Raw genomic sequence first — 23458 nt, 5'->3', positions numbered from 1 at the left:
TTCAGTATTGACAGCCAGGAAGAATATATTTTAATTTGCAGACTGAACAAATTTCCATGACATCATAGAAGCACAATAAATGGCTGACCTCACAATGACATTTTTCAGACTTAAACTGTACTTCTTGGAGACTTTGAGCCCAGAAAAAGCCTTAAGCTCAGCCAGTCTGACCTTCTACCAAAAAAAATGCATAGGTGGTTTTTTTCCCAGTTTGCTCTGTACTGAAACTCCTACTTCTGACTGAATTTTATGATCTAGAAACATATTCAGATTTGATCTGAAAGCAGAAAAAGTTCAGAACCAACTTCCCTTCTGTGAAAGATTAATTGCTGAAGAAATTCTGCTTTCTGTCTCAGTTGAATTTGACTGTAACGTGTAGTCATTGTTTTTGATTTTGTATAGGTTTTCTCAACGTTAGGTTGTCCCTTAATTATGCCTTTAATTCCATGTTAAGTTACTCATGGGTCAACCTAAAGTGTAATAAGCAAATAGAAGGAGTTTTTATTTAGTTTTTTAGAGTTTTTTACCCCACTTCTGTTTCTATTTATAATCACTTTGTGGCTGTTTGTTCCCTTTTTTTTATGTAGCCACTAATACAGGAAGTAGATATTCTAGAATTTGTTTCTCTGGTGTCACAAAGAGAACATTACATCCTTACATTTGCTTGCTACTTCCTTGCTTATACAGCTAAATATAGTATGGGGCCTTTCTGCTTATAGAATCACACTAGAATTTCACATTAAACTGATGGTCCACTAATCCTTAAATAATTTTCAGTGTCACAGCTTTTCACAGCATTGTCTAAGTTACTTGCATGCATTGTGCAAAGGTGGGAAAGCTAACATGTAATTGTGTGTGTACATGTTGTGATTGAACATGCCTGGCTTCAGCGACTGCACTATATGATGGCAGTGTCATCGCTATTAATCATGCTGCCAATTACAGTGTTGTCTGCAAATTTTGTTAGCAGGGATTTTATATATAGTTTTGGCATGCATAACAAAAGTGAATCTTTCAGACAATTATTGCTGATTCTTTTGATAAATTGGAACATTTGAAATGAGGAAGAAAATTACCATCTCTTTTTGCATGGGGGTTGGGGCTGGGATAGGGCAACAAGAGGGACTGTATTAGCATTAAAAAAACCTACTTTGAGCAGAGACCACAGTGCCCTGGGTATGAATCCAGGCTGCAAAGCAACAGGATCTGCCCTCTAGGGAACCGTGTTGTCACTAAAATGGCTGAAGGATCTGACACGAAGGCCAGTTGGACGAAGTACCATCTGCATCTGAGATTGACAGGCAGCCTTTAGGGTCTGTTGCTATCATTTCTGACTCCAGCAACATTAGGAGTCCAGTTTCATCTTATGCAGCCACTAGATTCCACACCCTTTCTTAGGCTCTGTCTGCACTTCTATATCTGTGAAAATACTTTATGTGTTCCTGAGAATATACAAACAGACTCCACAGAATTGTTCAGTTACTTTACGTGGTCAATAAAAGAAGTACAATAGGGGAAAAATTGATACTGAAAGGAAATACGTGTCTTCAATTAAATTCATCTCAGCTTTTTTAAAAAATTGATGTTTTCCATGGCCTCATTTCAGTGAGGTGTTTGATCATGTACATAAATTTAACCTTGTGAGTCATTCTTTTGAAGTCAACGGGGGCTGCTTGTACTTAAGCTGCACAAATGTGTAAGTACCTTGTTAAATCAGGGCCTGTGATACCTAAAGCCCGGTCTCGATCCTCACACCACTGCAGAGATGCTGTTTCTCAGACCAACTTCTCTTTTATGCCATCTGCTCTAAGAAGAAAGGAAAGGGGGAGGGAAGAAGCCCATGAACAATGGAGTGATTATTCTCAGTTACTGTGAAATAGATGAACTCCACCTGCTATTTCTGCCACTTAAACCTTGGCTGACACAGTGCAGCAGTGCGCTGTGCACAGCAGACCCCTGCATCCCTCACACTGCAGGCACACAGGCCCTTGAGCTGGGCCATCATGGAGACCACTCTGCCTGCAGCAAAGTGGAAGCTAGGAGTTCTAGGAAATGTTAGATGGCTTTCAGAAGCAGATCAGTCCTATAAAAATTGGTTGACTGTTACTGTTTTTTGGGTTTTTTCCCTTTTTTTTTCCTTTTTTTCTTTTTTTTTTCCTTCTTTAGTCACTGAAAAGAGACTCTGAGCTTTTCTCTGAAGAGCTGCTGGGGGACACTTAGAATTTGAGCAACCCAGCTCTGCACAGCACCTACGGGGAGGGTGAGGACCATAGCACAAGAGGAGACCTGAGGCACATTTCCATGACTTCCTGTACCCTTTCCACCCATTCCTTCAAAGTCTAGCAGTTTGGACATAATTTGCAGGTTTCTGTCTAAAAGCCTCATCTTTATTTCTTTCCCTGTTTTCTTGTAGAAAATAGAATTAATGGAAGCATTTAAGGCAGGATGCCATAGTTCCTTGGAATCACAGATGGGCTTTTTCCTGGAAAAACATAATGTTTTCTTTAAATCATGGAGTCTGTTCTTTGCCATTTGTTGACAAAAATACTCTGAAAATTCACGAGTAGATCTAGATGCCAGCACTGGGTCTATACTTTGGGTTTTGTTCACTGTGCAGGGTTGTAACTGGCTTTACAGATTCCTCAGAGGTAAACAAGACTAGAGTACATCACTTCTTATTTCCCTTCAGAATTTCCAATTACCCTGAATTTGCCTTTAAAAGCACTTACTTTGGCTATCATAATGATCAATTACTTGAAACTGGGAATTTTCATTCCAATACATTGTAAATAGAATGGTGGATCCATGGCCAAATTACAATTTGGACATGCTAGTCTGCTGAATGGAGCTCAGACACAAGCAGTAATTATCAATCTTCCATCATTTTCTGTGCTGACGCACAAGTTTTTGCTGCTTCCCTACAGGGCTCTGCTACTTTTTAGCAGCCAGCATTGGACATCTGTCACACATACTGTATGTCATAACAAATAGATCATTACAGAAAAAAAATGCAAAGCTAAAAATGTAGAAAAGCAGAAAACATTACGATTATTATCCCTGGGTGTTGGTATAATACTATCAGAATAAATCCCAAATACATTTTTATTATTTTCTTTGTGAAACTGACTGCATTATAAAAGCTCATTAAAACACGTAAATGTAGTGTACTCTCTTTTATGGGTTACTTCATATTTTCTGAGTGGCAATACATGCAATACATGGCAGTACCTGAAAACAGGGAAATACATGTGGCCACCAGCTTGCTGGGCATGCATTTTTGCTGCACTGTGGGTGTGTATTCCAGTCATCTTTTCTTGGTAGAGTTGAAAAGCTGTGAGCAAACGCTGCAGAAGCAGCTATGGTGGCAAAGGCATTGCTTATCCCCAGCAGCTCATTGCCTCTGTCCACCAGAGGTCTTTAGGAGCAGCACAGAGAGGTGCTAGGCAGCAGTGACACAGGCAGAGCTGAGCTGGCACTGGGTACATTGGAATTGCCCTCCTGAGTTCCCACAGAGCCGTGTGCTGCTAATTCCAGCCAAAGTACCGTAAGTCACTTGAGAACTGAAGTTGATTGCAGAGTGTCGGCACTTGTATCCATGTGATTGTTTCCCCACTCACTTAAAACCTAAATAAAAAGTAGAACTTTTGCTTTTAAAGGCAAAGAGCAAGAAAAAAAGTAACCCAGGTGCATGTTAGTAGTGAGAAGGCTAATAAAATGTATTACAATTATTGTACATATATACATAAATATATGTTATATGTGTGTTTAAATATCTGATAATTATTGCAGTTTTATAATGTTAGTTTCAACAGATTGCCACATTTTTGGCTGTGGTCTTTGCTATTTTTTATTATTTCTTGTGCAATACTGTATTGACTTGTAGCACTGAAGAGGTAAACTAATACTCTAACTTTATAACTTGCAGTCTGAATTGCCAGTACAATGTATGTGCAGGTTATGTATTATTATGTAGCTAGTTTGAGCTATCTGGTAATCAGTTTATTCTATTTTAAAACCAGAAATGTAGGTAAATCTTGAGTATGCAGGGAAGAATTTTTTGGTTGGTTGTTTGGTTTGTTTGGGGTTTTGCTAAGTAGAAGTTGGGCAGAGTGACTGTCCTTGTGGAGATTTTGATTGAATAAGCCTGTTTGTATAATGTATAATCAAAGATTGAGGTATTTGTGTCTTTCCTGTCAAGAAAATATTGCCCATTAGGTTGTTTACCACCACCCTACCAAATGCTAGTTTTCATACAGTTTAATGACAGCAAGAAACAAAGGCAGGCTAGAAGGAATTGTATTTTGGAAAGCAGTAATGCTGAAAACAACCTGAAAGGTCCCTGCGTTTAACTGAGTGTGCTGGAGCTCTTGGTGCTGCAAGAAGTATCCAGGAGTTCCCAGAAATGGCTGCAACTTGAGAATGCTGAGCATGGAGAAAGTCATGGTATCTATGTATGCAACACTGGTGTGAAATGTGAATGTATTCAAAGTTTAAAGCAACTGGAAAGAATGCACGGAGAACCTGATGATTCCTCAGAATGAATTGAAGGGAACTCAGTCATTGTAGCTCCTCTACTGGAGGTCCAGGTATCGGGAGATTCTGCAGCCAAGCAAAGTGTGTTGGACACATAGCAATGTTAGCTGGATGCTGGGGGATAAGAAATACGATATTTTGTAAAAGAGAGAGGGATCAACAGAAGAGTAATTTGCCTGTGATTTCAAAGGACTCCCTATTGTTCTCCATCAGAAACCGTGTTTTAGTCCCAAAAGGGTTATGGTTTGAGAAAAGAATCACTGGGCAAATATTTATGAACTGTGCTATCAATAAGGTCAAGCTAAATGTTCCATATGACTTTGCATTTCTAAAAATCTACAGCTCTCCTTTTCTAGCGTAATTACATTATTGCAATTTTGATTTAAAGACAGTTTTCCAAGTTAGATGTCATTTTCTGTAAAAGAAATACCTGCAAACATTTGGTGAATAACTGAGCTTAAGAATCTACAATAGTGAATATTGCTTGATTGAAAAGTTTGCTTTCATCATAATTGCTTTTATTTCTGGAAGAAAGTATCTGGAGACTTTGCTACTTTTCAATCAAAATGCTGCAATTTCTCTGTACTTGCAGGTTGCATAGCAGGGTATAAAGGGTGCAGAAGACCTTCAGAATGCTGTCTATATGAGAGTCAACTTGATTCATACTGACAAACAGGGGAAAAATAGAAATCTTTTCAATCAGTTGGTCGTATCACTGTGTTTTTATGTTGTGAATAGTGATGTCAATGGAGCTGCCGTAAGTCCTTTATGTTCTATGCATTTCTCTGCAGAAAGAGGATGTTTATACATAATGTGCTGGAGAAGACCTTTGAAAAAGGTTTATTTTGTGCAAATAAGAGTCCTACAAGGTGCTAAAATCTTTAAAACTTAGTGGACTGGATAATTAACATTTTGCCTCATTTGCACCTCTGAAACCTTCCATTTCCGTGTCTTGCAGTAAGTATCTTTCTGAAAATGTCAGGCACTGTGTAATGGAAGAGTGTTCTAATTTCAGTTTCTTATTAGTAAATAGGAAAAAGAAATAATAAAAATTTATTACTTCCTGCAATATTTCATTAAGCTGTTTAATGCAATGCTAGTGTATTCTCATGTAGAAAACCCTTAAAAATTTAGAAACATTCCTATTCTACATGGACAAATTTAGAATTGGCAGATATTTTGTGTATTTCTCTTATTTCATGATTTTTACCCAAAACATTGTGTAAAAGACAAGGACAGCAAACAGCTTGGTACTGGGCAGCCACAGGTCTGCGGTTAACTACTGAACTTGGCTGTTTACAGAGGCTGCTGGCTGGGCAGCGCAGAGCACAACCTGCTGCATCCTGCCACAAGGCTGGGGATGAGTCCCTCTGCATAGAGAAGGGATGCCGAAATCCCTGCCCTCACACAGCTTGTACTGCTGGCTGGTGAGACTGGCTGGCTGAGCTCTGCAAGACTGGAGAGCAGGAAGAGATGATGGAGGAATAGTAACTGCAGATAGCACTTTCTGAGGGGACCTTCAGGCTGACTATTTTCCCCCCACCACAGATTTGCTCCAAGATTCATTGTTCCACCCATGTTTCCCTGCTGCTGACTTTGAACTTCCATCTCTGCCACCTGCAAAGTGCATGTCTCTGCTCTACCATCCCAGACCCCTGAAGAGTGCTGCTGTTTACAGTGGGGTAGGCCTAGTTTTGCTGAGAATTCCGGTCTTCTGCACATTATACCTTGCCAGTGCAACTGAGGTGTCTTTATAGGGGCACATATACTACCTTTTAGAGGCTAAAGGAACAATTGTACTTTTTGGGTTAAGGAGGAAGGCAGTTATGAGGACTTCTGTCACATCCACCTGAAGCATGATTTTCCCACTCTTCTGTAGACCAGGGACTCGGTATCTTGCTCTTAGCACAATGCCATGTTTTTTGTTTCGGTTTTTTTTTTGTAAAAGAACTCAAATATTATATATAAGGATAGGAGAAGGAAGGCAAAGGAAACAGAGGCAACAGCTTCTCATGTTGAGAAAATGTATGGACATTTTATACAACTCCTACCCTTCTTTATTTCATTCTCCCAGCAGAGTGGATCAATGGTGCTAAGAGACAAGCGTGCAGATGGCTGTGGAATGGGGCATCGGGCTTCCTTGTCACAGGATGATTCCTATGCAAGCTCAATCACCACTGAAAACTTCAATAAATTCTTTGAAATTGTAGCTTCCCAAATAATGAGAGACAAGAGAGCTGGGAGTGGTCAGCATGGAGAAGAGGCTCAGGGGATGTCATCAGTATGTACACATATCTGAAGGGAAGCTCTAAAGAAGAGGAAGCCAAGCTCTTTTTCAGTGGTGCCCTGAGACAGAACAAGAGACAACTGGTACAAACAGAAAGATAGAAGGTTTCCTCTGAACATCTGGAAACACAATTCCATTGTTAGGGTGACTGAGCACTGGCACAGGTAGCCCAGGGAGGGTGGGAGATACCTTTGGAGATATTCAGAAGCTGTCTAAAACTGATCCTGGGCAACTGGCCGTGGGTCATTCTTCCTGAGCAGCAGGAAGGTACCAGAGAATCTTGAGAGGTCCCTTTGAACTAAGCATGCTGTGATTCTGTACTAAAGTATCATTCTACAATTGACAAGCCATTTCCAGTTTATGATACTTGAATATGCAGCAACTTTTAGTTCATTGAGAGCAGAAAAAGTTACCTGATTGATAGGAATGGACTTGTAATCGCAACATGGAATGTGCAGCTAGAACAGCAATGGGAATGCATCGCTGTGTGATGAACATAAGAGACAAATGCCCTTTTTTGTCTTTTTCCAGAAGAGATTTTCTGTTCATCTTCAACAGTAGCTGCATTTCTCAGGAGAATCTCACCATCTGTCTCCCTTATTTCAAAGTGTTATCCTTTACAGAGTGGGGGCTCTCCTGGATGTGGAAAGTAGGCCTATGCCCTTCCCAATGTATCAGTCTTTCATGGAGGAGCTCATACAGTTTGTTGCATGGGAAATATGAGATGAGCCTTTCAGCTCCTTGTATTTCCTGTTCATCTGCAAAGTACCTTAGCAATATATTCCATTTCCTTTTTACTGTGTATAGCACTGACAAGACACTGAAAAATCCATACAGGCCTCCCTCTTCCCTTTAAAAGGGTTTTTGTGGGGTTTGCATCAAGTCTCAACCTTTCTTCACATCTAATAAAAGGACTTACTGCAAGACACGAAATAAAATTTTTATTGTGTTTCTCTACATCAGAATTGAATATAAACTCATTGACTGTACCTTTAGACTAATTAAGTCTCTCTAATGAGTTCCCTTCCTGTTTCTTCAGAGCATGGACAAATTGACAGAAATATATAAGTTTGATTTTAAAAATGGATCCTGAGGATGAAAGCATGCTTACATGAAGCAATTGTAATAGTAATTCAACTTAGAAACCTCTACTGTAGCTTTACTGAAATACAGGTTAGTCTCCTAAAACCTGCATTTATTTCTTTGTGGTTGCAATTCACACTGGAACTCAAAAATCAGAAAGACTTTGCTCAAATTATTTTTATTGGGCTGGGCTCTATTTTCCAAATTTCAGAACAAAGGAAATCTGTATTTCAAGATTTATAAACACCTGGAAGTAAATCTTATAATACAAGGCCTGTCAAAAGCTTATCATCACTATTGCAGCATTATAAGGTTTTAGTTACATTCTTGTCATGAGATTGCTTTAATAAAAATATAGCACTGTTTAAAATCACAGACCTCTGTGTTTACTCATATGATATGAAGTGATGTAACTACACACACAGTGTGTTGGTGGGGGTGTTTTGTGTCAGACATATAATAACATACTTGTACAGTAATTGGGAGAAGACTCCTAATAAAACACACATTCAGAGCATACTGAATAATTAAAAAACACTTTATATGCAGTACATTTTTGTCCTTTCATATTAAAAGGTATCATGTGGCTTCAAAAGTGCTTGGATTTGCCAGTTGTTACCATCATGGTTTACCTTATGATGGCAATTGCTGCTTTGCAACCTAATATGAGGGGCCACTTGTTATGCCTTGCGATCTCATATACCTCATTTCTGATTAAGCCTTCCTGGCCTGGTCACATGGGAAAATCTGGGTTTAAATTTTTTATATCTGTATGTTGGTGTGTTTAGTGACAGATTTTTAACTGATGACTGAATAAATGAGGCTCCAGGATTGCTCTGTTTAAAGTGGCTGGAGCAAATTCGAAATCAAAGGAGATAGAACTGGCCTTTTATGGCTTGAACAGGCTGGGTTTTCTTCACAACTCTTACATAGGTTTCCACAGATCCTTTATATATTTCACAGGAATATTTCAAAGTAAAAAGTTTTATATCTTTCCTTAACATAGTATGAGAGCTGAGCTAAAAGAACACAGATACTTTATTTCAGATTTGTATGCTCTGCTTTAATCTACTCGCCTTTAAAGTATAACCCATGATAGAAGGTTACCAGGTTGTCTCCTGCTTTCATTGCAGTATACGCTACCTTTTTTTTTCTTTTTTTGTAAAATACATATTTCATTTTAACAACATTTATGAGCATTGTAACTTTTTTAGGGGCTGAATCCTGAAAGATGCTGAGGCCAATATTTTCTATATTTTTCAGTGATGTCTTCTCTGACATTCTCAGGCATCTGACCATTATACCAGTATATAGCAGATGGACATGACAGAGGGTGAGCTTTGGCAGCACCGTAAGGCAGATACCAACTTTACTATGACCATTTCTGAGGGAGAGACAAGCATTCCAGCAGAACTTCAAGCTGCTACTTCCAGTTTATTTTGGGGGTCCTTTTTTTAGGTGCCTGGTACTGTAGAATTTCTATCAGTGATGGATATATAACCAGTTGCTCAAAATGCTACAGTAGTCTTATTTGAGTATTTGTAAAGTATTATGCATTTATGTGGTTTACACAAGTGTTTGTACTTTTTTCAGGTAGGCAGAATTACTCTTCTTAGTTTGGCAATAATAATAATAGTAGTATACGTTAGTATTGAAGTCCAAAAACAAAACAAAACCCCAAAGCAATTGTACACATGGACAGTTCTGTTCTTTTGAGTCAATAATAAATAATCTGACTGTTTCTGAATGAAATAAATGGAGCAGCAGTGTATTTTATGTAGGATTCATCACAAAGTCTGAAAATAAGTGGAAATTCTAATGCAAAATAATTTTGTAATGAGACTGGAAAATTTTAAAGACTAGAAATTAAAAATTACTGCTGTATGGATCTCTCTGTGAATAAAATAAATATGAAATCTTTTTTTATTATTTTTTTTAAGAAATGTGATTATAAATATTGCTTTGAAATGTGTTAAACTAATTGCAATCTGACTTTTATGCATGAAAACTTCACTACATTCACAAAAGCCGTGTTTAAGATGTAAACCAGAATCCGTGTGTATTTTCAAAAAGATGTAAACTTGAGCAACTCAGTTCTCTTTCCAAGGAATAGTTCACACAACAAGATGAAAGTTGGTGGAACATACTTGCAAAAATCATTCACAGCAACTCCACTTGAATTTAGGAACTGTGTAGAAAAGGTTCATGTGAACTTCACTGGGAATATTAAAGGCATTTGTGAATTTCAGTTTTTCTAAATAAAGACATTTGCTTAATTTCTGTCCATCGCTGACTACCATGAGAAAAAGATAAATTCTGTAAATGCAACAAATCAATCATTCTGGTTCAGATGTAATGTTCGGTTAACCTGAAACAGCTTTGGGACCCTTCATGCAAAGGACAACATTTATGCAAAAGCTAAGAGGATGGAAAAAAATCTACAGATAATGAAAAATTAGTGATGACTACTTATTCTCCGTTGTAACACTAGGTTTTATTTGAACCACTGGTAGGAAATAAATTAATATATATCTCTTTTCTTTTTTCATTGCTGTTTAGATCTAACTGTGCAGAAAATATCCGTAAACACATCTTGCATACGGGAAAGCATGAAGGAGTAAAAATGTATAACTGTCCTAGGTGTGATTATGGAACAAATATCCCTGTGGAGTTTCGTAACCACTTGAAAGAACTACACCCAGACATTGAAAATCCTGATCTGGCGTACTTGCATGCTGGTAAGGTCATTCCTCCTTTTGCTTACAAATTCTTTTCAAATGCACGTGCTTTTAAATGATTGTAATAACAAAACAAGAAGTTATTATCATTTATTCTGAAGAAGAACAAGGCTTTAAAATGGGCTTAATCCTCTTCAAGTTTTCCAGTATTGAAGATTATGCATTAAGCACTGAAATCTATTCATGTTACACAAGCAAATCTTCCATTTCAATAAATAAACGTCAGAAATGCTCGCTATTTAAATGCCTCATTTTGAAATCTAACTGAACTTTTAGGGAGAAATATTTTTAAAGATTTTTATTAAGTCCCTCTGCCTAAACTATTCCCCAAAAAGAGAAACACAAAATTCCATAAGAAATACAGTGGCAAATTAATGCACTGGTTTAAAAGTTCTTAGATTTCATTACAAAAAAATAGACCGTTCCTCATTAAACGATAGAACAACAGAGCTAAACCAACAATTTAGATGTACATTTTCAGGCATTGTTTTAGAGAGTGCACACATGGAAATCACTGGAGGAATGCAAAACAAAAACATTGCTTTGGAAACAGGAATTAAAATAAAAGAGATGGGGTGTTCTCTATTTAGGAACAAGTGTTTTTTTTTGTTTTTATTTGGTTTTGGGTTTTATTTTTTTAATAGATTCTGCAGTTCAGAGTGAAAGGCAGAAGATTAATGGTAGGACGTTAGGAGAAATGACACAAAATTAGTGTGGAGCTTGAATGAAATGTGATCTTAATGCAGGAGAGGCAGATAACTTAGACATCACTGGGTGGAAAGACAAGTCAGAGCAGTGGGAAATAAGAACAGATGGTGAGAAGGAAGAGTTGGGGAATCCAGAGGAGGAAGAAGCTATGTGGGCCAAAGTCTCCCTGAGTTGCAAATTAATCTTCCATTGAATTACTACTATTAGTAGTCCTGTGTCAGATTTGAATCTTGTGTAAGGAATTAATTTCATAGGTTTTGATACCCTCATACCTGTAAAAAAGCAAAACCTGGAGAGTTTTCATGCAGCTTTGTGCAGTATGTACACTGTAGTTATTTTAAAACCTCTCAGTCTTCTCAAAATGACTGCTTGCTTTCCTGACTAGAGGCAGTGTATTATTTGTACCATATATTTCTATTTGCCAAGTATTCCACTTCATTTTGGAACCAATCATCATGTCATGTCAGCATATGGTGGATAATATCTGGATGTGCAAACAAAATGCCAGTTGGCAGAATACCAATTTCAAAATAGGTCAGAAAACCGATCACATTTCACCATAGTTCTCACTAAAGCAAATGAATATTCAACTCAGAGTTTAAATCCAGACACTGTTGGATTTTTACTACAATAATCCCACTTAATATGAAAAAATCAAATGCTTTCAGTAGACAGACAGCTATAACAGAGAGCTGTAACAGTGATAGAATCACTATTATTCCAAAATTACAAACATTTTATGCACATTTTCCCATTATTAGTTTATATGTGGGTAAATTAATTGTTCACTGTAGCATGCTGTGGTTAAAACTGTTCAGCTTGCTTGTTTCGGTAACACAGGAAAACACTCATCAGTGTGTTGTATCCTAATGATTTCTATACATGCACTCTTATACTGTAGAAATCCCCTTGCACTAAACAAGATACTGTTCAAATATATTAGGACTAGCAAGAACAGATTGTCACCTAATGATTGCCAGGTTCACCTAGAACTGGTATACAGCAAAAGTCTTGAAACATTGTTTGCATAATCCCATTGCTAAAATGATGATACTGTATCTTCGTTTCAAAAAGAAACACTATTAAAGAGGAACCTGAGTGGTAACTGTGTATTCATACCATAGTTAAATTAAGAGATGTTTCTTTTCTTCTTTTCAATCCTATTTCTGGCTGCTGGACATTTGAGAGTTAAAGGTTTTAGAGAAGATTTTTAGAGGAATGAAGGACAACTCCTGTGCCCTGGCTAACATCCCTTATAAAAATAAGATTTGTTCTGTGTCTGGTTCACAGTTACTGATGACTTAGTGGTCATTGGCTGCACCCACAGAGAATCTACAACACGACATAGAACCCCTTAGGATGATAGGAGTATAAAAGTGTCATACATGATTGATTTTTTTTTTTTTTTAACTTAAACATATTTGTCTGTCTTTTATGTTCTAATATTGCTTTGAAACAGGAAAGCCAGCTCTTTTTGCTTCTTTGAGCAGATAGAAACAGAGTAAGTCTCTTCACTGGCAAAGAGACAGACACCAACTCCAGCCACTTTGCAGGACAGCCAGAAGCTCGTTCACTACAGCCCATCAAGAGCGGAGCTGTGGAGTACCTTTAGGACATGACTGGGAGTAAAAGTCAAGTCTGTTTCTTGTCTGTGAAATTAAGATTGACAGTAGGATTTCTAATTTTAATTTAATGGCCTTTATAATTGTTGCGGGAAGAGTGGAAGCTTCGGACAAGCCTTAGCCTCAGATTCTGGCAACAGTTTAAGTTCAAGAAATCACCCTAGCCTGCAAGTTCTAATGATGGCAAGACAGATCTATTTATAAAATGAATTATTTATTAAACAGACAAGAGATAGCAGATGAAAGATCTTAATCAGAATCACTTAGTACACAGTATAAAACTGAAAAGGACTACTAGTAGATTACAGCATGACAAAAAAATGCACAATATCAAGGATAATATCTATATTAGAGCCAGGAAAAGAAATGGTATTGATTAGGAATCAAATCTAACTTATCACTGAAACCATGATAATTTGCACATTCCTTCACTTAATCCCTTGGGAGTAACTGCAAAGCAGGCATCCCTACTCATGGGAGAAACTTCATACATTTCCAGGGAAATGTATAGAAGATTTCTGCTTTGTGGAAGTTTGGTGTGGTTCTTATAGTTGTAAAGTGAATGTCTGTCTGTCAAAAATCCGGCTTATCTTTCCAGGGCTCACTTCCATCAGTAAGACATTTATTGGCAGTTGGGAGATGTTAACCCCATGGTGCCAAAATAACTCACCCTAAGACAGCTTGTCCTGTTTGAGTTATCTGGCTGGTTAACAAACCACAGATAAGCTCTTGTGGGCAGTGAAATGCCCTGCTACAATAATGTAATGCTCTAATATTAGTTTCTATTTAGCTTTCTTTGGCAGCTACTATACTGCTTTATGGGGTCAATGGTAGTAAGGAGCTTGAGGAAGCTGCATTTCTAAGGGAGAGGCTGTGGAAAATGGAAGACAAATGAAGTTGCCTTTTATATTTGTAAGGATGATATTGTAATTGAAAGGTGGTAGCACTTCTGTTCTAAATTGATATATAGAAATGCCAGAAAACCAGGTCTTTAGACTTTACTCTTTTTTGCTATAGGTTCCCTCTTTCACAGAGGGAGTTATTTAACAATGCAATTATATTCCTTATAAATCTTGCATATTTTAACAGTCTGGATTATACTTTTGTGTTTAACTTTTAAGATTTACTACGTTTGAACAGCAGGCCTTTAATGCACTCAAGCCAACAAAGATATATGAAGTACACATAAAATTGTGAATTGAATTTGCTAGGCCACACTTCAAATAAATACCAGTTTATGCATTTAACCTTAATTTTTATATGAATCATCAAGTCTGTTTTTTAAAATGTCTGTGTATTGTTATGTAGGAGCTTGGTGCCTATTTCTTGGTATTCTCTGACCCATTTTCTCAAGGCCTGTGTTAAAATTGAAATTTTTTGGAAAAAATCCAGGAATATTGGACTGTTATCCATTATCCACAATATGACTTTGTTTTCTTTTTAAAACCTCAGTTAAGATACTTACAGATCTTATAGCTGTTCTAAGAACAGAACTGGGCTCAGGAATCCTGCAGGTTATGTTTAAGTAATAGAAATTTGGTTCTAGTGGAAACTGTTTATGTACATTCTTGTTATCCATGTGCAATCTGAAAGTGTGTCATTACAAATGGAAAATGAATGCAATAGATGAGCAAATTATCATATGTTGATGACTGTCATTTTAGTAATTTTTCTAAAACTGAGATTATTTTAAAAAAAAAAGTTTATTACTGTGGGCTTGTCTGAATTGTGAGTCTCAAAACAGGCTGACGAAATATTTTGATTCTTGTGTGCATTGCATTTCCAAAATTCTTGAATGTGTTTTCTTCTAACTGATGCTACATTACAATACTGAGTTGAACTGAACCTGAATATTTTGTCGAGTGGTACAGGAGAAAGACTCGTACCTGTGGTAGATCTTGCAAGGGATCAGTATTCCAGTTTTCTTTCTCGGTGCTTTGTCTGCTTTGGAGCAGCATCACTTGGTAGTGATAATTTCAGTTTGAACTGAATGTTGATCATTTAGGAGCTCTTGTCTCACAAACATTGTGATACTATTATGATGCATTATTTATGTCCAAACAGTGTAATAGCTATGCCTGAACATCTCCATTATTCCAGTAGCTGCAGAGTTCATGGTATCTCACAGTGTGCCATAGTAGCCTTCTGTGGATACTAAACTGGTCATATGCAAAAAGCTCTTCAGAGAGAAGGGAAGTAGTTTGCTCATTATTGGTTTTGTGATAATGTTGAAAGTTATGCAGTGATGCTGAGGGCTTTTTTCCGTATCATTATTTCCATGCTGCACTGTAAAAAGTGAAGATGGTTTCCAAGAATGAATGCGTGAACCCTAGAAATCAGAATAACCGAGTTTTTCACTGAGCAAAAGATATAATGGTCCTGCTTTTTGTACAAGTTTCCTCATGGGCAAAATAGGTGCAATGCTTCTATAGTTTGAGTCACAAAGCTCTTGCTGGAAAATGGGTTCACAACAGTCAACTATGTGATCAGGGAACTGCTTAAGGCATTGAACAGAGAATTTGGTGATGTTTAATTTAGAATTGTCAGTCATGCCAAATACTTCTTGGAAGTAATTTTTAAAAAAAGAAACCAGTGAAGCCAACTCAATTAATTGTACTCATTTGTAAAGCTTTGAGAAATTTTTGTTTGGGTTTCTGTGGCAGTGATACTGTGCTTGCAAAGCACTCAAATTTTCGGGTGTGTGGTGAGAGTCTAGCACCCATAGCCCCATGAGCAGGAGTGGAGGATCAGTTACTCCTATGGATCGTGGCAGAAGTAAAAGTGTGAGCTGTTTCCCCGCTCTGCACAGACATGTTTTGGGGAATGCTTGGAAGTACAGCTTTGTGTGCCTGTGCCTCTGTGAAAATTATAGGTGCCTCTGGGGTTGGGCATTCACAGAACAAAGATCGTGACGATTGTGTTTTGGCAGTTGGCTGCCTACGTGGTGATTGAACGCTTAGTGTTCATGAGGAGTTACATAATTCATGACCAAATGATAGATAGGTACTTGATTATAGTGTATGAGTTGCTTCACAGGGAGAAAATATCAGACATGAGCTACTCTTAGTCTAGCTGAGAAAAGCCTAAGAAAAATCAGTTACTGAAAGCGTAGTCAGACAAATTGAAATGAGAAACAAGGTGCAAACACTTAAATATGAGGTCAATTGAGCTCTGGCAGCAACTAGCAAAAGAAATTATTCTTGTTCTGTTCCTTTGAGCCTTGAGAAGACTGGATGTCGTTCTGGAAAATAGGTTTAGGAGGGCCCAAGGTTGCTGGGTTCACTGCAAAACGTAAAGGGGCTTGGATATACCAGAAGTCAGACTATTATCCAATAGTCCTTTCTGCTCTTAAATCTTCAAACAGAGTTAATCTACAGCCTCCTGGTAAGGGCTGTGTCTGTGAATCTAAATTGTTTGGGTGTTGGGATAGCAGTGGAATAGCAGAGACAGGTAAGTCTCCCACAGTGCTCTTTCTCAGAGAGGCAACATTCCCATCATCAGTGCTAAATTCTTACTCTCTTTGAGCCTGAAGTGGAAATACACCAACTTAAATTGTTTGTTTTTGGTACGTCATTAAATCCTTGATAATATATCTTGTAACAAACTTATTTGTTTAATGTGTTTGAAGAATCTGTATAAAATTATTCTCTTTTCCCTGGCAGTTCGCTTACTGTGTTATTATCTTCTCTTTTATATATGTTTGAAAAGTATTTTTGCAAACTTTAAGTGCACTTTTCAAAAGGCCATGCTTTCCACACATTTCTCTTTCAGTTTCTTTAGTGTTTGAGAAACAGGGCTGTACCAGCAATCTGCAGCATGATTGCATCATCAACAAGGGACAAAATTGTGATCCTATCAGTTGTAACAGTTGCAATATTCATGAATGGAATTCTGAAAGTTCAAATAGTTAATCCCAAATAAAATTGTGATCTTTATCCCACTTGACAGCTACATTTATCAAATTATTAAGAGAAAAAATTGATTGCTAAAAGTTATGGTGTGATCTATTATGTGATTTTATCAAGGTATAACTGTATTACCAAGTGGAAACTGCAGACTTATTCAGAATGTGAATTGGACACACAGAACCTGATAATATAGCAATTATACTAGTATCCTGGTGATTTTCTACTTCTAAATATTCTTTCGCTATTCCTTTCTTTTGTGAGTTTTGATTCTTCAGTAAAAAAATAGAATTAAAAGAATAGGAAAAATGAAATAATAAAAGCCTGTTTGTTCTTATACTCTCTGAATTTATCAAACTACAAAAATATAAAATCAGTAAATGCTCTTTGTCAATGAAACAATGGAAATGCAAGTCAGTTGAGTATTTATGCAAGCTTGTAATTCATACCTGATGTAAAACCTCCAAAGAATAGATACACAGTTTTGTTTGCAAGCCTATTTCACTTTTTTTTTAATAGTTAAAGTTCTTAGTCTTTATCACTGTTTAAATAAAACACTTTAAATGCTGTAATTTGAAACAATAATGTCATTGCTAGATATAGGTAAATCAGGTGCAAGCTTTTACAGCAGCGGGATATTCCTTGGGTTTCTAGTCAGATAAAACATTATTTTTGATGGCTGGTATACTTTAAAAAAAGAAAAAGGCAGCAGCAGCTCTGCTTCAAACAGGTTTGCTCTTGTCATAGCTATTAGTACCAGTCTTTCAATAGCATGTCATGTTGATTGGCAGACGCTCCCTTTCCTCTTTTGTGAAGAATAATAATTTTAGTGTGTGCTTGAAATAAAAACCTAGTATAAATGATTTTCTGTTTGTAAAGGAGAAAGCCAGGTTCTTTTTAACATATGTAGATTATGTATTATTGTGTTTCAGGGAAGATTAATCTATGTTTAAAAAAAAACTAAGTCATTTTTTTTGAAACTGTCATGTATTAGAAGGCATTGTATATGTAGCAGAGCTTTCATAGACAGTATATTTATCTGGGTGGTCATGACATCAGAGTTGGTTCTTTCCAGGTTGCAAGTGAAGTAAAAAAAAAAAAAAATTGAATTCATGAAAATACTTTGTCTTTTTTTTTTTTTTCCCTAGGATATACCTTTTTTTCTGCTGCTGTTGAGGAGCATAGGGACTCCTTTCATAGTTCCTTAGTTGCTTTTCCTGAACAATCAGCATATATTCCTGCTGAGTGACATGAAAGGAGGTGTTGAAATATTTTGATGTAAATATTACATCATCTAATATTAAAAACCCACCACTATTAGTATTAGTTACATCCTTTAAGTGAATGGTATTCTCGGATCAGAATGAAAGCAAATCAGTCTCACTAAAGAAAAAGTGTTCAGAATACAGTTTTAAAGGAAAAGGAAAATACTGCCTAGACCCAAGTCTGGAACACCTTATACAGTGGAAGTATAACAGGTGTCCTGTTGTGTGCCATAAGCTGCAGGGCCATTGCATAGGGGTTTCCATATTGTGTATAGCCCCAAAACCATGCAGTCAGAATCCTGCTTTCTTTTCAGTGCATTTCTGTCCATGGCTCTCCTAGCAGCCATCGTTCTTTTTCTGAAACTATTCCAGTTTGTAACAGGGCAACTAATTTTTGTGGTGTGAGCTATTGCTCCTGAGCAGATGAATCTCTTTGCCCATATCTAAATATTTAATCTGAGTGCTGATGCGTGCCTCCTTTCCTGTCGTTCCTCTCCGTGGCATTCTAGTTTCCAAAGCTGGGAACTATTTGGCTGGCTTGCAAGGGGGCTGTGCCATAGTGTACGATACAGAAACCCTCTTCAGGTCTGAATTTTTGTTGAACCCTTAATGCCCACTTTGTGTCTGCCCTCAAAACACCCTTGGACAGGCACCTGCTTTGCAAATTCCTTGCATTGCCCATGCTGGATCCCTGATGGTGTCCATAAAGACTGGTGCCTCTGCAAGGATGTCAGGTTCACCGATGAAAAGAAAGTAATCTTACTCCAAGATACTATTTCATTATATTAATAGATAAAATATCCTTCATGAAGAACGAGCCACATTATTGCCTATTTGGAGCTAAAAATAGTCTATCCTAACATAAAACTTTTAAAGCAAGGCTGAAATATTTAAGTGCAGAAGTAGAAGAAAGCCCTTAAGACATGACAGCCATCTAGAAAGGCAAAAATATTTAATTGTGCTAGAAGATATATATGCATAATAGCATGTGGCAAATGTAAATAATAAAAGGAAATACAAGTATTGTAATATCAACATATTAAAATTCAGAGGAAAGCACAAAAAATGAGATCTCAAGGTCATCAAAAAACTTTTCAAACAAACAAAAAGAAAGACAATAATCTTACAGGAGGAATAAAAAATAAAGATGTATAGTGCCTAGGAATAATTCAGGATATTTTTATGAGGAGATTGTCCTATACTCTGAACATTTAAATTGCTTTCCTATTATACATTTTTAAGACTAGATCTCTTAGTCTATCATCCAGGGAAATTATGCTGGAGTTCTAAGAAATATAAAGATCTTATTTTTTTATTTTCAATAAAGTAAATATAAAATAAATATGTTATTTGAAGAATTAAATTAAAATTTTGACTTTAAATGTGTGGTAAATTTTTTAATATATATAGTAGATAAAACTTATTTAATAACATATATTTAAACTGAATTTAAAATAATTATATATTCCTACTCTGTGCTATAAATATTTTTAAAAAATTTAATTCCAATGAAAATTGAAATAATAAATATCTATAAATAAACCCAAATAATAAATTTCTCAACTGTGATATCTCCATTATCAACTAATTATTTCATCACTTGCAGAGTTGAACTAACAGTACTTCAAAGACCTATGGGCATTATATTTCAAATAACCATAGTAGGGTGGATTTTGCCTACATAATGCCACCACTTCTTGGTGGCTCTCTCTGTGGCTGTGCATTTTTTAGGGGACACTTTATGCTTTTTCTTCCTGTGAGATGTTGCTAGCATCCCAACAACCAGCAGGTTGTTGGGACACTAGTAATATCTCACGGGAAGAAAAAGCAGAAAATGTGTTTTTATTGAAATAAGTAAAAAATTATTCTTGATAAATAGCTTAAATTATTAATATTTGTAAACCTGCTTGCAAGTCTTTTTCTGAGCTTTAGATTTTTTTATAAGTTACACAAAATTACTTGCTTGTTAGACATAGTTTCGTTACTGCACAAATAATAGCAAATAATTTCAGAATCAGAAAAATGCCAATGTTGTCATGGTTTACAGCTACTGACTAAGTTCCATGCCTCAATCACTCATTCCCACCAGTGGAGGGATGATGGGAATTAGAAGGGTAAGAGTGAGAAAGCTCCTAGGCTGAGATAAAGGCAGTTTATTAGGTAAAGCACCACAAGCAATTAATTCATCATGTTGCATGGACTGGTAGGTGTTATCTACAAGAATGCTGGGCTCCATGGCATGTAATGGTAGCTTGGGAAGACAGATGCCAGTGCTCTGAACATTCCCCCTCTTGCTTCTTTTCTCCTCCACTTTACATGGCAGAAAAGGCCTTGACTTTGCAAATGCTGCTCAGGACTAGCAAAATCATCCCTATGACACTGTTTCCAGCTCAAATTCAATACCTACCAGCTACTGTGAAGTAAGTTAATTAAATACCTGAGCCAAAGCCAGAACATAGGTACGGGAGTTTGATTCAGTGTAAGTTGTGTGCTCAGTGCTTTACTACTTTGGGTCATGAATGAAGAGAAGAGCCCTCAGCAATAATTGCTCCAATGAATCACAAATCATTGCAATTCCATGCTGATTTTTAAAATTTCTTCTGGACTTTCTTTTTGTTTGCTTTCATTAATCCAATCTGTGCTGCACTGACTTTCCATTAATTTCTTGACATGGCATCTTGAGTCTTGACCTTTGTAAGTAGGATGCCTTGTCTGTCTGATACTCGTGTTCTTTTGTACTTCTAATTTCTATTTTACTTCCAATAGTTCTTCATAATTTTTTCCATCTTTTCATTTACCAGATCTTTGGTACCTTTCAAATGCTAAATGCTCTCCCATATATCCTTAGTAACCATGCTGGATTTTTCTGTCCTTTTTAATATTTAGGTTTTATTGGATGAATGTAGATTGCACCTTCTCTAACTCTACCTTAAATAATTGCCACTTAAGGGAATTAAGAAGTACAAGGGAAGGAAAATGCTGACCCATAGACTAAGCAGAAGGAAAAAACGTTCCCACTGGGTCCAATTTCCTAAGAAGGACCATCAGGATAGTGACTAGGACCTGAAATTATGGGCTGAATGACCTCTAAAAAATTATCAGTTCAGAGAGGAGCTTGTCTATAACTGTTTGCACTAAAGGAAATGAAGATAGGTAGAAGTCTCACAGAAGAAAGATTGCTTCACTTTCTTGGTGAACATATAAGAGCATAATATGAAACTATATCTCATATAAATACATGGCATGTCGGCTGTCTATAATTCTTGTATCATGTCAAAAAGCCACGGAGACAGATAACATATCTCTTAACTCCCAGCTGGCCAGTTAGTGGGGAACCCCTTTTTCTTAGTACATCTTCTGAATGTAGATATTTTTTGCATGTCTTGTATTTATTGGAATGAGTATGTGCTCATCAATATCTAACATCAAAGAAATGGTTTGTACTTAAGTAACCACTGCAGATTTAATACAGATGTTTTCATTCTCTGAGTCATTACAATATGATTTTCATATAATTTTCTCTGATAGTAAAAAGAGACCTTAAAGTGAGTGCAATTTTCATATAAATTGCATAGGAACCTGAGCATTAATAAAAGCTCTGGGCTTCAGACAATTCAGATCACTGGTTCAGATTCTGCATGTCTGGATGAAAGGTACTCTTGGTTTAAGTGCGTGTAATTCCAGTTCCTTGGCTCTGGGAAGTAGAGGAAGTGCCTGACATCCAAAAGCAGAGTTGCTAGGCAGGTTTCTGTAGCATAGTTAAGAGGACTTCTCATGTATTTAAAGAAAATGAGTTACTGGTCGTCACAGTCCCTGCTTAAATAACATTTCAGAAACTTGGATTATTGTTGATGGAAGAGGTTTTTATTAGTAGTTGTCCTGTAGTTAGAAGTAAAGTGCTCTGTAAGTGTTTGGGATTACAGAGTATAATATACTTACAAAAAAAGGCATTAAGAAACTACCATACTACATGCTAAACTATGCTCCTACTTCTTTTATGCCTCGCCAAAATGGTACTTCTTTTCAGTCTGATAAATAATAGCAGATAACAGTTCTCAGAAAACAGTTTTTAGGAAATTTGAAAGAATATACCTTCATTGAAGTAATGTTATCTAGAGGAAACATGAAATTAAAGCATCTATTGATAGCAAAGAAAGTTAAAACTGATTATCAAGTTATCTCAAGATTTATCAAAAAGGTTTTAGACAAACATTTTTAAAGTAACATTGATTTTGTATTTGGCATATGTATCTGAAATTCAGGACTCTATTTGAAGAATTTGAACTTAGTAGTTATTAAACAACCAATTGTACACTCAGTAAAATAATTTTAGTAGTTTATGGAATGTTTGAGTAATATGAAATTAAAAAGGAAAAGCCATCGTGAAACATTTGGAGTCCTCACATATTAGTGCATGTCACTATCACAAAGTGCCTGTGGGATAAAGCTGCTTCTAGTCAACTCAAGTTAGCCTCGTCTGGTAAGGATTTATCTACAGATCCTTATTGTTAAAATAGTATTCAGTGTTCTGTTAATTGTTGTTGACCCTTTCTTTTGTAGTCCACCTTCCTCTGAACAAATTCAGCTACTATCAAAATTGTCAGAAAAATTTGCTGAGCCGCTTGTGTTTGCTTCTATCCACTCAAACAAAAATCCTGAAATGTGGAGTCAGAGGTTTATCAGCATGTGAAAATAATGAAATCTCAGTTATCTGTACTTCAGCACAACCCTACTTAGAGTACAGATCAAAAGGCAAAGACAGAGGAACACAATCCTCTGTTCTCTGTTGTAGTTGTGGGGGGGATTTTGTTGCATATGCTGTTTCTTGCAAACCTTTGAGCTATGTAAGTGGCCAGCTGATTGCATGTATTTCTTGTAATGTCTTGAGATAACAGTTTTTAAATTATGAAAGGCAATAATTCTAAAATTAAAAAAAAATAGAACATTCTTTATAAGTAAAGCTATTGTCATATCTGATTGCTGGTATGGAACAGTCAACACCAATTGCAGAAAGATATGGTCAGGTTTGGGATATTGGCCAAGTACTCAGGGACACAGAATAAATGGTTATAACTTGGCATAACTCGTATAAGGCTCTTCAGGATCCTGGAGAAGCAGAGAGAGCAAACGACACTTCGATGGAGAGACTAGAATTCCTAATTCTGATGGTACTTCAATTTTGCTGCCATCCTGCCACCAAACATGGGGAAAAAAAGGATTAATTTTTGGGGGGATGCTTTTATGTAAGGCAGCTCAGACTCTGGTATGAAGTGGGTTTCAAAAGGTGCACAAGTGGCTCCCAATCTAAAGATCATCT

General features: G+C 36.7%; 1 protein-coding gene across 6 annotated transcripts in view; it reads left to right on the top strand.

The window, feature by feature from the left end:
• Positions 1-23458, top strand: part of ZNF407 (zinc finger protein 407) — a 337294-nt gene that overhangs the window by 227568 nt on the left and 86268 nt on the right. For all 6 annotated transcript variants that reach the window (XM_058831042.1, XM_058831041.1, XM_058831044.1 and 3 more), the window contains one exon: positions 10463-10641. In XM_058831042.1, the coding sequence (XP_058687025.1) occupies positions 10463-10641 (179 nt within the window). The remainder of the gene's footprint in view (positions 1-10462; positions 10642-23458) is intronic.

This window comes from Poecile atricapillus, chromosome 2, assembly GCF_030490865.1.
Source record: "Poecile atricapillus isolate bPoeAtr1 chromosome 2, bPoeAtr1.hap1, whole genome shotgun sequence".
Taxonomy (NCBI): Eukaryota; Metazoa; Chordata; class Aves; order Passeriformes; family Paridae; genus Poecile; species Poecile atricapillus.
This window is presented reverse-complemented; position numbering and strand designations above follow the sequence as displayed.